Raw genomic sequence first — 22124 nt, 5'->3', positions numbered from 1 at the left:
GTGGAAGTATGGTGACTAGAGGGAAGTAGTTTAAAATAACATTTTAAAATTCCAATCTCACTCTTAAAAAAGAAGAAATAATGTGGGCAGTGTTGTGCAATAGAGAGTAGAAAGGCAATTAGTGGCATGGGTATTTTTGTATTTTTTAATGAAATACTTAAAACTAACACAGTGGAAATAAAAAGGTCAGCATATAGATACTAGAGTAGGACGGATAAGTATTATACAATATCATACATAATGATATTTTTATCATTTTATTTATTATGAAATTATATTTTTGTCATTGGAAATATAAGAAAAAATAATCACTTGTTTCCACATTTGAATCATTGTTCAGACATATTTGAAAAATAATTCCTTGAAACAAACGCCCCTAAATCATGACATTTTTGCATGGGTTACGAACGTCACTCCTAATTTTGTTATAATTATATCAATAAAAGTTGTCTTAATACTATTTTCTTAATTAGATGTTAGTAAATTTCGACTGATAAATATGATACTGGATCAATGAGTTTCTAGTTAGATCAATGTATTAATTATTATCGAATAATTATATACTTCAAATTTAAAAATATTACTTTTCCCACACTAGTTGTCCTACCTAAATGATATAATATCATCTTTCTAATAACTTGTGTGGGAATAATGTAGATATAATTAATAAAATTTTGATAATACAATAATAATTTTATTCTAATTAAAATTTAATTATAAATTATAACACAAAAAACATAAATATACTTATATCTAAATATGATGTGTTTTCCCATTAGCGAGCATTTCTACTGGCAATGCCCGTGGCCTGCTGACATGATATAAGAGAAAAATATAAAAATTCAAATTCAAATGATATGATATTGTCATGTCTTTGATCAATTTCATATAAAATTTAAATTTAAAAAAAAATCTCTTCAACAACTTTATTTAATTTTTTTTATTTTAGTGTATGAATTTTTTTTATTTTCTTGTTATTTATCAATACCCACAGGCCACCTGTATGCCTGTTAGCCCGCTTTAAAACGGGTAGTACATGCAATTTTTGTCTCTTAAGACAATATGGACATACTCACATCCGCTTAAATTTTATAAGCATTTGCAGGCACAACCTATCCAGTACTGAATAAAAGAAGCTATTCAAACCACACACTACCTAATTAACAGATCTTCATATGTTCCTTTGAGCTTTGCCATTCCTGAGACAATATGGACATGATATTAAATACTCTCATTGAAGGTATTTGGATGCAAAGCCTTTTCTTATGTAAGAAATGAGCAAAGACAAAAACTTGATGATATAGTCATTCCTTGTATTTTCTGGGTTACGGTGATAAGGAATTTGGCTATAGGTTATGTGATCCTGAAAAGAAGAGAGTCATTAAAAGCAGAGATGTGATGTTCTATGAGAAAGAAACTATGTTAGATTCTGCAACTCTAGAGAAAACCATGAAACATGGTGGTAATTTTGATTTTACACCAGTCGCTCCTCCCAATGAAAACGCCATAGGAGGAGGAGAGTTAAATGACCATGGAGTTGATGATGAGCCAAAACCATATGATGTTGGAGAGGAAGAAGACGCTAAGCAGGGGGCAACTCCTTACACTACAACCTAGGAGAAGTGATAGAGAGTGTCTTCCATCTAATAGATACTCAAGTTTGGAGTATATTCTTCTCACTAATGAGGGTAAGAGGAAAAGTTTAGCTGAAGTTCATGAGCTCGTAGAACTTCCTGAAGGCAAGAAAGCCTTGAAGAACAAATGGGTGTTCAAGCTAAAGAAAGTCAGTGATAAGCTAGCCAAATATAAAGCTCGCTTGGTCGCGAAAGGCTTTGTACAAAAGCGATGGGTAGATTTTGACAAGATTTTTTCTCCTTTTGTCAAAATTAGTTCTATTCGAGTTATACTCGAATTGACAACTAGCTTGGATCTGGAGCTTGAGTAGTAAGATTGAAGACTGCATTTCTACATGGAGATTTGGATGAAAAGATCTACATGGGTCAACCATAAGGATTTAAAGAAACTACGAAGGATAACATGGTTTGTAGATTGAAGAAAAGTATGTATGGATTAAAACAGGCTCCTATGTAGTGGTATAAGAAGTTTGACTCGTTTATGATGAGTCATGGATATACCAGGACTAATGTAGATCATTGTGTATATTTTAAAACATTTCTAGGAGAAAAGTTCATTATCTTTTTGTTGTATCTATACGATATGTTGATAGTGGGAGAAGATGTGAAGATAATTGGTGAGTTGAAGTAGTTATCAAAATCCTTTGATATGAAGAATCTATCCTCTAAAATTGGGAGTTTGATGTATATCATGGTTTTTACTTGTCTAGACATCGCTCATGCGGTTGGAGTTGATAGTAGGTTTCTTCCAATCCTGGCAAAAATCATTGGGAAGCGGTAAAATGGATCTTGAGATACTTGAGAGGTAGCTCTAAAATATGCTTGTGCTTTGAAGGACCATAAATAATCCAAGAAGGCTATGCAAATGCAAATATGATATGTGATATTGATGGTAGGAAATATACAATGGGATCTGTATTTACTTTTGAAGGGGGGAGTTGTATCATGGTAGTCAAAATTGTAAAAGTGTGTTGTCTTATCTACAAAAGAAGCAGAATACATTGTCATGACTGAAGCATGTAAATAAATGTTTTGGTTGAAGATGTTTCTTCAACAGTAGGGAATGAAGTATGAAAGGTCTACGATATATTACAATACTCAAAGTGCTTTGGATTTAAGCAAAATGCAATGTACCACTCTCTTACAAAGCATATTGGTGTTAGATATCATTGGCTATGTCATGTAGTTGAAGAACAACAATTCAAGTTGGATAAGATTCACACATTGAAAAATCATTCTAATATGATGACAAAATTTGTAGTCTGTGAAAAGCTTCAACTTTGTACGAAGTCCATCGGCATGGATCCTAGGTGAATGTTCCAAATTTATCTCCATTGAGGAAGAATTGTGGGGCCCTGCCATATGGTGTAATAAAAGCCATGTTTCAAGACACTTATTTCATGAGAGGAAAAAATGTTTAGGACGGTGCCGACCTCAATGAATATGCCATTAGAAAAAATACGAAGTTTGAATATTTTGTAGTGTTTTTATCAATGATGTAAAAACTATACCGTACCGGCCGGTTCGACCAGAAAACTGGAGAACCGGACCCCTAATCGGTACGATACAGATGTTGAACCGACCAAGTATCAAAACCGGCCAAAACTAGTCAAAAACTAGTCAAAATCGGTGAACCGACCGATATTTGACTAAACCGGCCGGTTTATCCACATATTTTTTTTTAGAAAAAAAAACTTAAAAATTTAAAAACCCATTATAAGGTGACTCATATTTCCAACCATTGTTCAACACTTCAAGGCACACACTTCCAAGTCATATTTAGATTACACCTTTTGGTTTCTAACATTGTGTGTAATCTCATTAACATTTGTATAATCTTGGAGTATTGTATGAAAATAGGATTTTGTGCAAATATATAATCTCGATATGAGACAACTTTGACTTCTTGGTGTTAAATGTTAAAACTCCAAATTTATTTGTTTTGTAGAGTGAGTTGTGAACTTGTGTCATTTATTTATATTTTGCGGTTGTTAAGTGATACTTTTGGATTGATATATGTTTTGTAATTTAGACTTTGAATTTGTTAAAGTCTTAAGTTGTTTGTTTATGTGGATTTTGAGTAGATTATGAATATGGATTATAAATTTGAGTATCTACCTATTTGAATTTTTTTTTGTTATAGGTATATATATATATAAATATAAGAAGATATGTCCGATTTAAACAACATGCGGTTTAATTACTAAACCATCAGTTAAATCACTGTACTACTATACCAGTACCCTGACCGGTTTGATAACCAATACTGTTTTAACAATACTGATTTTTATATTGCTCTAAGTCCTCTATCAATAAAGGCATTATGTAGTCATGAACACTTTTGACGGCACTTTTGCGTGCTAAAAAAAATCTCGATATGCAAAAACTAATGTAAATTAACATGCAAAATCTTAATAAAAATTAATATATATGTTATCAAATATCTTAACTATATTACTTAATTATTAGGTGATTACCATTTAATTTTCCATTTATTATTCTTTAATGGACACTTGATAGAAACAACAACCAACCACAAAATATTTATTTCATCATATGGGGTTGGCTATATGAGTTGAATGATGATATAATATAAATCATGTTTATTAACAAAACATTATTCTCTAAGTATTTCTTAATCACTTCGTCTATAATATTTCTTGCTCTCCATATTCTTCTAGGAATTGAACTAACTAGGGGTGACAAATGAATGAATTTGAATTTGTATGCTAATGGATGAATGAAAAGTCATACATTAATCCATATAAATCCATTTAAACTATATTTTAAGCTATCCAATCCATTTGATTTTTTTTTATTGGACTAAAAAATCTATTGAAGAAAATCATTATTTTAAAAACTAGTATTTCAACTAAATTTTTTTTAAAATCACCTTTTAAAAAACACTTCTAAAATCATTTAGAAATCAATTTTTAAAAAGTGATTTTTTTGAACTTTTATAGAAAAAATATATATTTTTTAAATTCTATAAGCATGTGTCGTTTAAGGTTCTACGTGTAAATTATTTAAAAAATATTTTTAAAGTGTAATAACTATACACAATCATTATAAAGATTTATACATTATCACTATATCATTCATCATTCATTTGAATTACTTTTTTTTAACAGTCAATGATAATTATATACAAGCGGTGGATGATGTAGTGACAATGTATAGAACTCGTACATTGGTCAAAGCATACATCTTTATCATACATATGTATGTTATGTACTTAAGAATCATATTTTAATATTAACTACATACATATTTTCTTTAATTGATATAAATTTAATAAAATATTAAAAGTGAGAGTGAGAATCATGAATGAATTTGTTTGAATTTAATTTCTTAAATATTAAATGAAATTGAAAATGAAAAGAAAATTATTTTTTTTATTTTTATTTTTGGATGGATTGGATATTCGTCCAAATGGATATATCCATGGATATTCATAGGATATAATGGATGGATTTGAATCAATCCACTATTAACATTATCCATTGAATTATATCCATTTAAATCAATTAGCTCTAACAGATGAATTTGAATGTATTTAATTTGGATGGATTTGGATGAATTGTGGATAATTTTGTCACCTCTAGAACTAACATTCATTTGATCTACTCTCCTTATAAGGCTTCTACCATCTTCAAACCACATAAGACTATCATTTGTTTATAATGAGAGTTACTCTAACTTTGTCTCTAACTATGTATTTATTTCTAATCCAATGTCCTTAGAAAGAAGCATATAATGTTTTTAAGGTAGGAGGGAAAAAATAATATCTATTTCCATCATATCAAATCATAATTAAAAAATCAATGGGCGTTGGTTTAAGTGATACATGTTTGATTCCCTTAAGCAAGGTTTCGGGTTCGAGTCTTATGGATGGAAAAAATATTCGCTGGGAGAGTTAGCCCCATGTACTTGTGGATGTTCCCGGCTCGGACATAATTGCCTCTAGTGCGATGATACATGTGGGAAACAAAAAAAATCATAATTAAAAAGCATTATTAATGATTACACGTGTTCAATCACTCATACCCGTAGTTTTCTCATAAATTGTGGATAAAAATGTTTCTATTTATGCTTCAAATAACTTTCCCTATCTATAAATACCATACATTCCCCCCGATGTTTAAGATCATATAAAAAACAAAACAAGAGAAAAACCTAGCCAAATACAAAAATCAGAAACAATGTCAGGGATAATCAACAAGATTGGAGAGACCCTTCATATGGGTGGTAACAAGAAAGATGAGGAGCACAAGGTAGAGTGCCATGGTGAACACAAAGGAGAACACCATGGTGAACACAAAGGAGAGGTTCATGGGCATGGTGGAGATCACAAGCCAGAGCATCATGGTGAAGAGAACAAGGAAGGGTTCTTGGAGAAGTTCAAGGACAAAATCCATGGTGATAGTGGAGAGGGTGGTGAGAAGAAGAAGAAGGAGAGGAAGAAACGCGAAGATGGCCATGATAGCAGCAGCAGTGACAGTGATTAGATATCACAGTCTCATCATTTGTTTTACTTTTTATTTGTTGTGTTAATGTCTCAAAAATTTACATGATTTTCATATATCATTATTCTTGGTTCTTACACCATGGATGAATTACAAAAATAGGTTATGTTAATCTAAGCTATAATCATATTGATTAAGGAATAAATAAAGTATATTGTTTTTAGATATGTTAAATGTATCATTTGCCAAAAGTAACAATTATTAATTTTTTAATCCATGGTCTTAACTCTTAAGGCATCCATTAACATATCTATACAAAAATAAGTGGTATTATTTTATTCTTACTTTAAAAGATGATAATAGAAAATAGAATTTGTAACAATGGCACTCTGCATGTTGAAATCTCATTGTTAGCCTACCGTAGTTTTTTTATTTTTTTTATTTTTCTTTAATCAGTCTAATAATTTCTTTGGTTACTTAACTTCATAATGATATTGGTAAAGTTATAGTCATATGTATGATTACATGCATGTTTTCAATCATTATTTACATTAGTTAGTATGAAACAATACGTCTTATACAATAGGATAAATTCGATACTAGAAAATTATGTAATGTAATTCCTTATAGAAATAACAGATTCTATAATTAGTGAGTTATTATTATTATTATTATTAATATCATTACCTTGCTTATTTCAACACCAACGGTTGGTCAAATTGAATGGCTTAAGACAATATGTTATCTTACAAATTAAAATGGTAAGGAGGAGGTGGATAGGGTTAACAATGAACCGAACTAACTCGGTATTCGTTCGAAACTCGATTCGTTATTTAGCTCAATAAATTTGGTTCATGAACCAAATAAGCTGAACTTGAGCTGGAAATTGAGCTCGTTAAATAAACGAGTCGAACTTGAGTTGGATATAGTTTGACTCGTTTGATTCATGAGCTTGCTTGATATATATATAAATTAATTTTTAAGTATATTATGACTCATACATTATTTTTTTATATTTATTGTTATTATATATATAAACAAGATTATATTTATATATAATAAAAAATTTTTGCAGTATTTTTTTTTAAAATTAATTAATTACTTGAGTTGTCCAAATAAACCATTCGAACTGAACCGAATAGTTCATGAACTTTAACCGAGCCGAACTCGAGCTAAAATAATAACTTGTATCGAACTCGAGTTGAGTTTCAAACAAAGTCAATTCTTATCGAGCTGAACTCTGGTTTGACTCGGTTCGACTTGTTTTCAACCTAAAAGGTGAAGTTCAAACCCACTAACTACTGTATGACAAATCTTATCCACACTAACAACTATGATAATTAAGCTTTTTGTAGAGATGTTTGCTAAATGTGATATATATTACATAGAAGGAATCACTTTAATTAAGTAATATAATTATTCTTAAAATAATTAATTAATTTGATATAACGATAAATATTCTTTAAAAAGAGTGTTATTAATATTGTATTGTTCATCAAACTAATCAATGTACTAATATGGTGGTATAATGCATGGTTTAACATGTAGTTCATTATTACATCGCATGCCTATAAAATTAGATATACATATATGTTACAGTAACATTAATATCTATTAACTATATAATTAAAAATGATTCTGTCACATCATTTATTACCACATATCAAATTCTCCTTCCTTTCACCCCTCCAAAATGGTTACACTTCATTCATGTGTACATTCTCACACTATATATTCTCTTTTTTTATTTTAATAATTTAATAATATTAAATCTATTATTACATTCTCACACTAGATGCCACATTACATTGTATTTGAAAAATTATTGAGGTATGGTGTCTTGCTCTTTCTCTTCCAATTCCAATTCCTCTTTCAAAAGATTATAACTCCAAAACTCTTCCTTACTCATGGCTTCCACCATCAACTCAACAAAAGATTATAGCCTGAAACAATGAAGGAAGATAAAGAGAAAGTAACATAATTGAGGAAGGAAAAAACAGAAGAAAAAATGACAAAAAGGAAAAACATACATAGCAAAAAGAAACAAGACATAAAGTTAATTGGAACTTAAAGTACATTTTCCATTATTTTTTTATTTTTTAGATCTATTCTTCTTTTTGGATAAGTGGAGGAGTGAGTTGTTCCTAATAACGATGGTTGTATTCGATCTGATTAGAGATGACAAAAATACATGCCCCGTGGGTACCCGCTAAAATACCCACAATGGGTACCCGTTAAAATAACTTATGGATGTGAGTGAGTATCATGATACACGTCCCGCGGGTACCTGCATATTTATAAATTTATTTTTTAATTAAATAATTTATATATATTACATTTTTATTATTATTTTATAATTATATATTATCTATTTTTGTATTATTTTATAATGAATTATAGTGATTGAAATATATAATAAATTTAACATGTTTATAAATTTTAGTATTCATGTAAGAATTATTTTATATGTATTGATTATTATAAAATATATAAATATATATTGAAACTTAAAAACCCATGGGGTACCTGCAAATACTCGCTACCTATGCGGGTACCCTAAATAGTGCGTGTATGGGTATGAGAAAATACTACTCGTGCCCGTTCCACCCTGTTGTTATTAGGGGTGTTCAAATCCAGACCGATCCAAAACAAAAACCGCAAACCAATCCAAAGTAGACCAAAACCGCAAAAACCGAATGTATTTGGATCGTATTGGATTTATTTTTTAAGGACCGATCGGTCCGGTCCGATCTTCGGTTTCACGTCTGGGATCCAGACAGATCCAGACCAGATCGATATTGTTAAGTATATCTCCTAATTTTTAACTAAAGTATTCGAGATAAGCACTATAGATACCCTAAATCCCTAATTCCTCATTCCTAAATTCTCTCTCCACGCCCTCCTCCACACCCTCCTCCACGCCTCTGTCCACGTCCTCCTCCACCATGCCCCTATCCACGTCCTCCTTTAACACGCCTGTGTCCACACCCTCCTCCATTCTCTCTCCTTCACCACGCCCTCTTCCATCAACCGACACTTTCTTCGTTTTGGGTATGTGCATTTCTCTCAAGTTGGATTTTACTCTCCCCCTTTTGTTCTTTCTATTTAAAATGATGAAGAAGATATTGATCAATTTTATATTTGATAATCTTGTATAAAATATGATTGATTCTTTATATATATTATATTAATTACTAATTACTGTGTTACTGGTAATTCAAAGAGTGGACAAAAAAGGGAAAACAAGATTCTTTGTTAGGTTGGTCCTCCTTGTTGAATGATCTAACTTCTATAGATTAATTACTAATTAGTGTGTTAATACCATACGAACAACTAGTTTATTATTTATAGAAATCTAAATACTATTGTGTCACATGGATACATTTGGTGTAACGTGTGAAACTGATTCAACCTTTGTTTGTGACAGGTTTTAAGTGTAGTTTAGTGACTCTACAATCAGAATACTAGTTGCACTATATTGCAATAATTTTGGTGCAGTGTATTTGGGTGTTGTGACAAATTTGCCACTACATTGTGATGGTAATATTTATGCATTCCTAATTTACTCCAAATTTGATCTACATTTCTAACCATTTATGGTAATATTTAACTAGTAAAGGTCTTTTAAAGGGAACATGCTTTTTGGATTTCTTATATTCTGCCTCTAATGCTCTCAATTAGACATCCTCATGATAATGTATATTTTAGTTACCACATTTTGTTTTTGGATCTCCTGTATCTAATACACCAGTATACATCATGATTGGCCACTCTAAAACCTTGCATTTTGTGTTTTCACTTTCTAAGGTTATTGTTTGTACACTATATCAATTTTTTGAAGTTTCTATTGAACAGTGGCATTCCAATTTTTTTTAAAGTTTCTATTGAAAAGTTTCTATTGTGTAGTCATTTAAGATGCTCAATTTGTACCTAAAAATTTATGAATAACTAAACAATTTGTAAATAGCTAGCTGAATTGGGTTAGCAAGTTATGGATAACTAAATTGAGGTAGTCTGAACCTTGCTCGAAATGTAATGTCCACGTGAGAACCAATTTATATATTAAGGTGAGAATAATAGACATCGCCTATCTGATCATATATTAAAATAATGTAACCATTTATGTTAATATTTATGTGTTTATGTCTTGTGGTCTTGTAGGATGAAAATAATGGAAGTTGTGAAAAGGTCATGACAAAAGTTGACTCTAACAAGTCTACTAATGAACCTAATAATGTGAGGGAAGATGGCTTGAACAAAGAGGAAGCTTCTAGGCTTGACAATAAAAATGAAATATACATCTGAGTTTGACGGTCATGATTCCATTGATAAAAATGAAGGTGACAAAAAATATTCTAGACAAAGATCTTGGACTTGGGATCGTTTTACAAAATGTAATGATTCATTTAAACCAAGAGCCAAATATAATTGGTGTGGGAAAACCTATGCATGTGATTCACATAGAAATGGAACAAAAAATCTTATGAACCATTTGTTAACTCAGTGTAAGAAAATTCTCAAAGACCATATTGATTAGGAGTGTTCAACTCCAGACCGGTCCAAAACAAAAACCACAAACCGATCCAAAGTATATCAAAACCGCAAAAACTGAATGAATTTGAATTGTATTGGATTTATTTTTTAAGGACCAATCGGTCCGGCCTGGTCTTCGGTTTCACGTCTGGGATCCAGACTGATCCAGACCAGACCGATATTCTTAAGTGTTTCTCCTAATTTTAACTGAAGTATTCGAGATAGGCATTGCAGATATCCTAAATTCCTTATTCCACATTCCTCAATTCTCTCTCCACGCCCTCCTCCACACCCTCCTCCATGCCTCAATCCACTATGCCCCTGTCCATGCCCTCCTTCACCACACCTCTGTCAATATCGTTGTTGTTGTCTTGTAGATGCTCATATCATTGTTGTCTTGCTTTTATTGTTAATGCTGTTGTTACTGTTACTGTTGTTCTTATTGTTTCTGCTGTTATTATTTCTCCTGGACTACTTTTGTTATTATTTCTGCTGGACTGCTGCTGTTAAAGTTGTTGTTACTATTACGGTTGTTGTTGTTACTATTGATGCTATTGCTATTGTTGCTGGTTACTTTAGTGTTGCTATTGTTGTTTACTTTTTCTTTTGTGTTGCTGTTTTTTTTGTTTTTTGACTGATTGGATCATGAAATTGTTAAAAATGATTAGATTATTAGGCTATATTGATGTTTCTAATCTTACCACTAAAAGAATCAAGCTTTTCTTTATTGTTCTGGTTGCTGCTTTGTTGGTGTTGTTGGCTGAAATTAAAGGGATTTATATGTTAATATCTATAAAAAATGCCGATCAAAACCGGACCGAAACCGCATATAATATTTGGGCCGGATTAGATTGGACATCTTAATATAAATGGATTGGACCGGACCGCACACTATTACGCATTTGGATCGGATGATTTTTTGCTTAAAAACTGATCCAAATGGACCGCAGACATCCCTAATATTGATATTAGTCAAAAGATCATTTCCCTTCAACCATTAAAAAAGGAAGACGATAAAGGGATTGGTATTACTCTTGTTGGTGTTGGTTTTGATGTGGATGCATGTAGAAAAGCTCTAGCTAGGATGATCATCGTAGATGAGTTACCTTTTAAGTATGTTGAGGGGAGGGATTTTGTTACTTTATGAGTGTTGTGCAGCCCAAGCTCTCATTTCCGAGTAGGATTACAATTGCTAGGGAACATTGGAGTCTTTACATGAATGAGAAACATAAGGTGAAAAATATGTTTCATCAATCAAGCCAAGGAGTGAGTTTAACAACTGATTGTTGGACTTCAGTGCAAAATTTGAATTATCTATGCCTTACTGCATATTTCATTAATGATAATTGGAAATTGCATAAAAGGATTCCTAATTTTTGTACAATTGGTAGAAAAACTGAAAAATGTCTAAAGTTGGTTGATAGGCAGAATTTTCACCATAACAGTAGATAATGCTTCCTCAAATGATGTTGCAATCCCATACTTGAAAAATAGAATGGAGGATTGGAATTCACATCCATTAAAGAGAGAACATTTGCATGTTAGATGTTGTGTACATATTATCAACATCGTTATCACTGATGGGTTGAAAGACTTGCATGATTCGATAAGCAAAATTAGAGTGTAGTTAGATATGTTCGTGCATCTCCTAGTCGATTAGATAGGTTTAAAATCTGCATCAAAGAAACTAAGATACAATATGTGTGTTCTGTGCAATTGGATGTTCCTACTAGGTGGAACTCCACCTATACTATGCTTGAAAGTGCATTAAAGTTTCAAAAGGGTTTTGAGACTAGGTGAGAGAGATAAAGATTTTGCTTCGATGCAAGGTGGTGTCCCAAAGAATGATGATTGGAATAATGCCAAATACTTTACTAAATTCCTGAAAATATTTTATGATATCACTACGAAAATGTCAGGATCAACTTATATGACTTCTTCTCTATATTTCAATGAGCATTGTGTTATAATGATGACACTAGAGAAATGGTTTGGGAGTCATGACCCATTGCTTGGTACCATGGCTATAAAAATGAAAGCAAAATATAATAAATATTGGGGAGACATAAAAAAAGATGAATGTTATGACCTTTATTGCTGTCATACTTGATCCTCAAAACAAGTTTTATTTTGTTAAGTGGGGTTTGGAGAGGATTCATGATAAGGATGATGCCGTAGTTTTGTGTGAAAAGATAAAGGATACATTATACAAGATTTTTGATAAGTATAGGTTGTTCCTTAGTGAATGCCAGGAAAATTCTGCATAAGCCACTCAAGAAATTGAAATGTTAGACTCTGATGCACCCAATGAAGTTTCAATCGCTATGGAATTTGAGAAAGACATGAATCTTCATGAGACAATGAATAAAAACGAGGTAGATTTGTATCATTTTAATGCTCATAAGAGTTGTAGACTAGAATTGTATTACATATTTAAACATCATACATTTCATAGTCATGTTATCTTTGAGACACTTACTCATCGTGCATGAAACAAGTTATTCATGCAAATCAATCATCTAGAAGCCAAAATAGAAAACATATCAGTCCAAGCATGTCAATCAACCAAAAATAAATTGTAAAGTGATACTATATAGATTGCTTTGATTTACACAATAGGCTAAGTCCACCCCATGTGGAGTTTGGACTATCCTCGGTCCATCAAATTAACCATCCAACATGCACACTAACACACAAATTAAAATTTTAAAAACACAAAAATAGAAGCAAATACAATGCATAATTTAAAGAGTTAGGTTGCCTCCCTAGATGCGTTCGTTTAACGTCAATAGTTTGACATGTGATAGGTCACAGCTCACTAAAGTGAGTAGTAGTGGTGAGCTTTTGGGTATCATTACCCAAGTATGACTTGATTCTTTGTCCATTCACTATCCAAGTTTTATGAGTGGTCAGGTCCAACAACTCAAAAGCCCCATGAGGCATAACCTATTTGATCACAATAGGTCCCGACCACTTAGTCTTCAATTTCTAGAAAAAAGTCTTAGTATAGAGTCGAAGAGTAGCACTTGTTGGCCTACTCTAAACTCTCTTTTGACAAGCTTACTATTATGATATTTCTTTACTCGCTTTTTGTATAACTTAGATGAATTGTAGGTCTAAATCCTCCTAATTGGTGTATCTGAGCTATTCTCTTGTCACCAGTCAAGTTCTCATCAAAGTTTAAGAACTTGATTGACCAATAAACCTTATGGGCTAGCTTTACTATGAAATAGAAAGACTTTCCATAAAAGAGCTGAAATGGGCTACATTCTATTAGTGTTTTGAAAGTTGTTTGATATGCTCAAAGAGCATCCCTCAACTTAAGTCATCGTAGCGCCCCAATTTTTGGCTGCATGAAGTTATTGAGAGTCGCCACTATATTGTTTTCAGTCAAAAATGTAGAAAAATCTTTTGGCCCAATCGCTTTGGGCATTGGACTTTGATATTCATGTCCGGGAGTCGATTACAGGCTAGGAAATGTATTAGCACCCTAACTGCTCGTTTGAACGGTACCCTTACTATAATGCGTGAATTATTAATTATTTTATTACCATATTTTTACCAAAAAAAGAAAATACTTTATTTTGTTATTGTGTCTGACAAGACGTGATCTTGGTCCTATGTATCCTCTTTTTGAGAATCAAGACTACGTAGTTCTTTGGGTAGTGAAATGTTTGTTGGTTAGGCTGATTTTATTTCTTAAAAGAAGTAACATTAAATTTTTTTATTTTTAAAATGAGCGAATCATAGCCCTTACGTCCGATATTGCATCTCATATTAAAATTTGGTTAAGAAATTCTTTTTTTTATTTAAAATAAATCTTTTTAGGATGTGGAAATGTAATTAATTATAATGAAGTAAAGTGTATCCCTTACGTCCGATACCGTATCATACCTTAAAATTGTTAAAATATCATAAAAGCTAATAGTACAATTATCAATTACGAACAGAGTTATATGCATTTGCTATAATTATAGTCAAATGTTATAAAGATAATTATTACTAATGTGACTAATAAAAGAAATAAAATTATTATAAATGAAATAAGAAGAAATAAAGTCTGGCATACCTGTTATATCTATTCCAAGAGAAATGGAATAATGTAATCCACATGGATTCTCGCCAGTCAAATCACTAGTTGTGTGGGGAGTTTAGGCACGAATTACCAGACTTATGATGCAACCCACGATTCTTCTATTTTGTTATTTTTGGTGTTTTCATGAAATGTTTTTATAGTATGTGGTTATTTAAAGTATTAGTATTTGTGTTTGGTTAAAGAATAATATAGCAATGATAAAATAACTTCTCCCACCAAAACTGAGAATGCTAAAAATAAAAAGATTTGCAGAGGCTCCACACAAATCTCAAAGAAAGGAAAATAAAGGTTTTTTTTTTGTTTGTATTTTTTCTGGTTTTTGTGGTTTTCTTGGATTGTTTTTTGGTTGAAGAGAATTGTTTGTGCATGAAAGATGATGTTTAGGAGGGAAATGATCAATGAATGTACTTTTTCTTGAAAGAATTTTTGAGGATTATTGGAAATAGATGATGGATGAAAGACATTTTTGGATGAAATTTTTATTGATTTTTGGATGAGTGAAAGGTGGATGAGAAATTTATGAGTGAGTTGATGGGTGAGAGATTTTGAGGTTGTTGTGGATGATATGGATCTGTTGTGTACGAGAGATTTTTGGGATTGTGGATGGAGGATTTTTGGAAATAGATGATTGCTGAAAGATTTTTTAGAATGGATGATTGATAGAGGATTTTTTCTAGAATGAATGATTTTTTAATGGATTGTGATTTTTTAGGAAATAAAAAAAATGATGTTTTGTGATGAGAGGCTAACCTTATTATTTATAGTATTTTGAATTACCACATGTGCCAAATTTCCCATTTATTTTATTAGAGAGAAAAAATGATGGGATTTGATTCTTGCCTTAAAAATTAATTTAAACATTACGGAACATAATTCAAAAATTTGAAATTTAAACAAGAATTAATTAAAAATGAATTTGTATTATTATTATTATTATTTTGGGACTCTTAAAATATATTATTTTTATTAGAAAATAGCCAATAAATACTAATTTTATTTTTATTTGTTATTTATTTGAAAATATCTTTTGGGCCAGACAAAATTGGTGTTCACATAGACCAATCATTCTGAGATGTCAGATGAGGAAACAATTTTCTCAAGGATGTGTTTCACATATCGGTTGGATACCTCAACTTGCCTATTAGTTTAGGTATGATAAGGTGAAGCCACCTTATTGTTCACCCCATAATGGTTAAGAAGCTTGACAAGCTGGGTATTATAGAAGTGAGAGCCTCTATCACTAATGATGACTCGCGATGTACCCAATAGGTTAATTTTTTTTCAAAAACTTAATCAGTGTTTTGCCATCAACATTGGGAGAGGCTATTACTTCTACCCACTTTGAAACATAATCCACCCTCACAAGGATATACAAATTGGAGTGGGAGGATGGAAAAGGACACATGAAGTCAATACCCCAACAATCAAATACCTTAACTTCAAGAATATTCTTGAGCGGCATCTCATTGCACCGCCCAATGCCACCCATACATTGGCATGCATCACAATTTTCCACAAGTAAATGTGCATATTTGAAGAGAGTTGGCCAATAGAAGCCAAATTGCAGAACTTTAGTGGCAGTCCTCTCACCATTATAATGCCCCCATAGGGCGAGTTTTGGCAATGCCAGAGTATGCTTTTAGCTTAATATGGAGCCTATGCACCTATGCAATAGCCCATCAGCTCTGATTCGAAACACGTGAGGATTATCCTATAAATTGGAAGTGGCATACTGGAGAAACCATTTCTTTCTCTGATACTCTAACTTGGGAATAATCCCAGCCACCTTATAATAGGCCAGGTCCACAAAACATGATCTCTTGTGGATATGAAACAGTTTCTCACCGGAAAATGCCTAAGCAATTTTCCTCTCATTTGAGGTCACCTCAGATTTGACCAACCTCGAAAGGTGGTTAGCTATCACATTCTCTTTTCCGCTTTTATCACGGATTTCCAAGTCAAACTCTTGGAGCAACAAGACCCAAAAGGATCAGTCGCAACTTAGAATCTGACTTAGTTAATAGATATTTTATTGTCGCGTGATCACTATAAATGACTACCTTAGAGCCTATAAGGTAACTTCATCATTTTCTAGTGCATACACTATGCCCAACAACTCTTTTTCAGTAGTTGAATAGTTGTATTGTGCCACAATTAAAACTTTGTTGGCATAGTGTATTAAATTAAAATTCTTTACAATTATTTGGTCTAGTACAACCCCAATCGAATAATTACTCACATCACACATAAGTTCAAAATCAATTTTCCAATTAGGTTCGACGATAATTGAGGCGGTAATTAGGTTCCGCTTAAGTTCCTTAAAGGAAGGGACATTTCTTATTTAGTAAATTATTAAGGGGTCTAGCAATGTTTTAGAAGTCCTTGATAAATTGCAGGTAGAACCCAACATGTCCAAGGAAACTACGAATTCCCTTGACATTTCCTAGTACCGGTAATTTATCAATGACTTCTATCTTGGCCTGATCGACCTCAAGCCTCTTAGCAAAAATTTCGGGCCCAAGGACTATCCCTTCAGTGACTATAAATGGCACTTTTCCTAATTTAAGACCAAGTTGATCTCAACATGACGCTTGAGCATGGTCTCAAGGTTTCTCAAGCACAGATCAAATGAGACTTAAAAAACAAAGAAGTCGTCCATGTAGACTTCTATACAGTTCTCCACAAGATTAGAAAAATAGCTAACATAGATTGTTGAAAGGTGGTTGGCGCATTATATAACCTAAAAGGCATCCGTTGAAAAGCAAAGACGCCAAAGGGACATGTAAATGCGGTTTTCTCTTGATCAACCGCATCAAGCGTGATCTGATTATATCCAGAATAACCATCCAAAAAGCAATATAAGGCTTGTTCGGCAAGCGGTTCTAACAATTGATACATAAAGGGTAATGAAGAATTATCTTTTTGGGTGGCTTTATTAAGCCTCCAATAATCTATGCACATTCTCCAACCCATAACCGTGTGGTTCGAAATTAACTCATTAAGCTCATTAGGGTCTACAATCATTCCCCTTATTTGGTACAACTTGCATGTGACTAACCCATGCACTATAAAAAATAGGGTAGATTATGGCAACTTCAAGAAGTTTCATCACCTCACCCGTCATGACCTCTTTCAAGGTGGGATTTAGCCTCCATTGAGGCTGAGCAACCAGCTTATAAACCTCTTATATATATATATATATATCTTATGCATACAAAGTAGTAGGGTTGATCCCTTTTAAATCGGCAAGGTTCCAACCGATAGCCCTAGAATGGGCTTTGACCACTTGTACAAGCTGCTCTTCATCCTTATTAGATAAGGAGCTGCTTATGATGAGCGATTTCTCATCCTTGCCCTCTAAAAATACATACTTGAGATGAGGGTGCAAGGGTTTAAATTCTGGTTTCTTATCCAAAACCAGCTCATAAGCTCTAACCTCCATATCATCAGACGATGTGAATGACTCAGACTTATCTAGACTACAGTCCAAGGCCTTCTCTAAGGGATCAACCAAACATGCCTCATCATTGGCTTCCATGCACACTTCATCAATTACATATAATGAAACATAGTACCCCTAATCATTGGGTGGTCCATTTCCTCAAAGACATCAAAAGTGGGTTCCTCATCCTAGACCCTCACTTTCAATTTCTTGTTATCCACATCAATAATGACCTTGGTGGACTTCACGAATGGCCTCCCAAAAGAATGAGAGGCACACAACATCCTCATCAATGTCTAGGATAACAAAATCTGTAGGGAAGACAAACTTGTCCATGCTTACTAAAATATCCTCTTCAACTCCACGAGGATATTTCACAAAACAATCTACAAGTTGTAAGGATATTCGAGTAGGCCAGATTTATAAATTACATATCCTACATAGAATAGATAAAGGCATAAGATTGACGTTGACTCCTAAGTCTAGGAAGGCATTTCCTATAGGAAGGTTTTCAATGGTAACAAGCAGGATGAAACTATTGGGGTCTATAAACTTAGATGGAATAAACTTTTTAATTATGGCAGTACAACTAGCATCTAATTCCACTGTCTCATTTTTAGGAAGTTGTCGCTTTTTAGTGAGAAGTTCCTTCATGAACTTCGCATAAGCGATCGTTTTTTCTAATGCCTCAAATATGGGATGTTGATCTACAATCTGCGGAATATATCCACAAACCCCTTAAATTATTGTTCACAACTTTGCTTGGTTAGCACATTAGGGTAAGGGACATGCTTAGTTGGTTTCTCATTCAGCTCACATGTTCCCTCATCTACCTTTGATTTACACTTCTTTTTTGAACCACTTGGTTTAGGGTGTCCTAAGGAAGTATTAGGCTTATTGGTATTATCTAATTCACCCCTCCTAGTCTCTTCCTCACCACCTACATCATAACCGACAACTTTCCCCCCTCTAGTGGTTATTGTTTGACAATGCTCATTGGGGTTAGACTCAGTATGTGCCGAGAAGGCACCCCTAGTTTGATCATTATCTTTCTTAGCAATCTTTTCAACCTGAATCTTTAAATACTTAATAGATGCATCAATATATTTTTGTTCGCTAAGGACAATTGTATAAATTGATTAAGAGTGTCATCTAACTTAGTAGTTTTATCTTGAAAAGGTGGTTGGAATGGGGATTGCCTATTGGAAAGTCCAGCATTATGCCTTTAAGGCTGATTGTAATTTTGGTTGTTAAATCCTCGGTTGCAATTCTAGTAGTAACCAGAAGGCATATGCTGAATTGTTAGCTCCCCATATACTGCACTTCCTTAAATTGAGGGTTGGGTGATCGTCGAAATAGGTGTCACACTGCATAGTCTGCTGACTATTTGGACCATTAGACAACATTTTATTTGCTCTTGCAAAGTTGTCATTTGCTTGTTTAGCACTTCAAGTTGTTGAGTTAACAATTTATTATGGGCTAGAATAGCATTGTGAATTCTCAGTTCCAAGATTCCCCTCTTAATGGGGTTACCTCGGCCATTGTGACTCTATTGGTCACTCAGAGTCATGGCTTTGATAATACTGACAACATCATCATAGCTCTTGTCAGCAAGAGAGCCATTAGTTTTGGCATCAAGGGTCAATCGATGATGCTGCTGCAATTCATGCCTAAATAAGTGTATATGGGTTATCACCCATGATTATGACACTTCTTTAATAACGACTTAAATCTATCCCATGCCTCACCCAGGGTTTCATTGGCCGATTGGGAGAAAGTCGATATCATCATTTTCGCCTCCATGTATTTAGCATGAGAATACAATCATGCCAAGAACCTAGTTCTTAGCTAATCCCAATCCTCTATAGTTTGAGGATGTTGATTGACGTACCAATCCTTGGCCCTTCCGATCAACGAAAACCACATCATTTCGAGGAATACCTTGGGTTCCTCCTCTTCGGTCATCCCAACCGTTCTACACAATTCATAAAACTTGACCAAATGAGAATGTGGATCCTCGTTACCAAACCTAAAAAAGGTATACCTTGAAGTAACTAGACATGGCCAGTCTTCAATTCCAGACGTCGAGCATCCCTCGATAGGTACCTCGGTGCATCACCATTGTAATGAGGAAATAAATTCATACCTCCCAAACCATTGGCCCCGTTTTCCCCCTCCTCCTCCATAGCTTCACCATCTACGGACTCCAAGTGAGTTTTTTTTTACATGTTGGGCTAGGAGCATTTGTCTACTTGTCCGACTGTTATTCTTTCTTGTGGTTTTTTCATCTTTGAATCAACTCCAATTGATCGTTCAGAGTTTTACCTTGCATATATGATACAACAGTCTCACAAGGGAAATATATACAAAAAATGAAAAACAAAAAAAAATAAACAATTGCTATGCTACTTATTTTGCTACCATCAAATAAGTGTAAAAACTTATACCTTCAATATCGCAAACAAGTACAGGAAAATAGTTTTTATCATCTCCACATGGAATTGCTCAATATCTAATGTTTTAAGCTCAATATTTAAGCTCAATATTTTTGGGTTGTTCGATGTTTGACACAAACAATTCAATTGTAATCTATGAAATTATAAAGGTAATCAGGGTTGAAGTTCACACTCACTCTTAGTTTCACACTTGATTCTTTGTTCATACCATTTTGATTGACCAATCCATAAAAACATATCAATATGACTAACTGCTAATGTCTTAGTCAGTTAGTCATTTATGCATGAAAGCCCAATGTCTAGCAACTTCGATACACAAGAATAAGAAATATGTTTAGTGATTCATGCATGCAAGTTGAGTTAAAATGCAACACTCAAATGTGCTAGCCGCCAATGTCTTAGTCTATACTAGCATTTTATTGAAAGTATATATATGTCTAGTAACTACAATGATAAAATTAAGTTTTATGAACCTTCAAGTACATCTCTATGTCTAGTAACACATACTATTTAATTTGAAAGTTATAAATGAAGATGAAAGCATGCATGAATGAGAGATTGAAGATGCAAACATGCATCAACGTATGTTTTGATGAAGACAAAGGACACACATAGTTTGATGAAGACAAAAGATTGATAAAGACAAAGGATAAACAACATGGTTAATGTTCAAGGACAAGCTTGAGAAGATGAGCAAATCAACAAACAACAAAGTATCAACTATAAAGTCAAGACTCAAGATTATACAAGGCAAAGCGTTCAAAAGAAGATCTAGGGGTTAAGTATTTTTATATCTTTATTAGGTCTTAAGTTGCTTGCTTAGTAAGAGTCTAGGCTAGGATGAACCCCAATGAAAGTCTCACAAGCTAAAATCAATCATATCTAAAAAGAGACTTGCATGCATACATACATGCTTTACATGCACATACATACATACATGATCATATATTTTGAATGTATTTAAATAGTGTTTTAAATCATACTTCATTCAAAGGCATGCATCATTAGGTTATAAATCATGTAGGAGGTTCACTCATCATTTCAACTATGTTTTAGAAAACCATTAATCAATTAACAGATGTGTTAATCGATTATAAAACAATGTCTTAAATGATAATCTTGCTAATTTCACATCTAGTTACCACAAGTCAAACAACTTACTTGCTACATTTGAAAATGATGGGATTAAATCTAGTTTGGAAATATGCATGCAAATAACACATTTCACAAGAATCAAGTGAAAGTGTTATATGTCAAGAGAGCACTTAGCTTGACTATGTTTTGATGAAGACAAAGGACTTAATAAAAGCTTAAAGACAACTCAACAAATCAACATGTCAATGATTCAAGAGCTTCATGTCTAGACTAGAGTCTTAGATGTGTCTTAGTTATTGAGTCGAGGTTAGGTAAACCTAGATGCAAATCTCACAAAGTCTAAAAACTATCATATCATTTACATGAGACATGTCATCTAGTTTATTATATGCTCATGCATTA

The 22124-nt window shown here is 32.9% G+C and overlaps 1 protein-coding gene and 1 long non-coding RNA gene across 2 annotated transcripts in view; one reads left to right on the top strand and one right to left on the bottom strand.

The window, feature by feature from the left end:
- LOC109350637 (protein SRC1-like) lies at positions 5777-6153 on the top strand. Its single transcript, XM_019591860.1, has one exon. The coding sequence runs from the start codon at positions 5837-5839 to the stop codon at positions 6140-6142; it is 306 nt and encodes a 101-aa protein (XP_019447405.1). The 5' UTR covers positions 5777-5836; the 3' UTR covers positions 6143-6153.
- The window catches only part of LOC109350638, a 16395-nt gene continuing 3976 nt past the window's right edge, over positions 9706-22124 (bottom strand). Inside the window, exons 2-3 of the long non-coding RNA XR_002108114.1 lie at positions 17062-17065; positions 9706-9786 (exon numbers count right to left, since the gene is read on the bottom strand). This is a non-coding gene — a long non-coding RNA (uncharacterized LOC109350638). The remainder of the gene's footprint in view (positions 9787-17061; positions 17066-22124) is intronic.

Source organism: Lupinus angustifolius, chromosome LG06, assembly GCF_001865875.1.
Source record: "Lupinus angustifolius cultivar Tanjil chromosome LG06, LupAngTanjil_v1.0, whole genome shotgun sequence".
Lineage (NCBI taxonomy): Eukaryota > Viridiplantae > Streptophyta > Magnoliopsida > Fabales > Fabaceae > Lupinus > Lupinus angustifolius.
The sequence above is the reverse complement of the archived record's forward strand: the minus strand, read 5'-3'. Positions and strand labels throughout refer to the sequence as shown.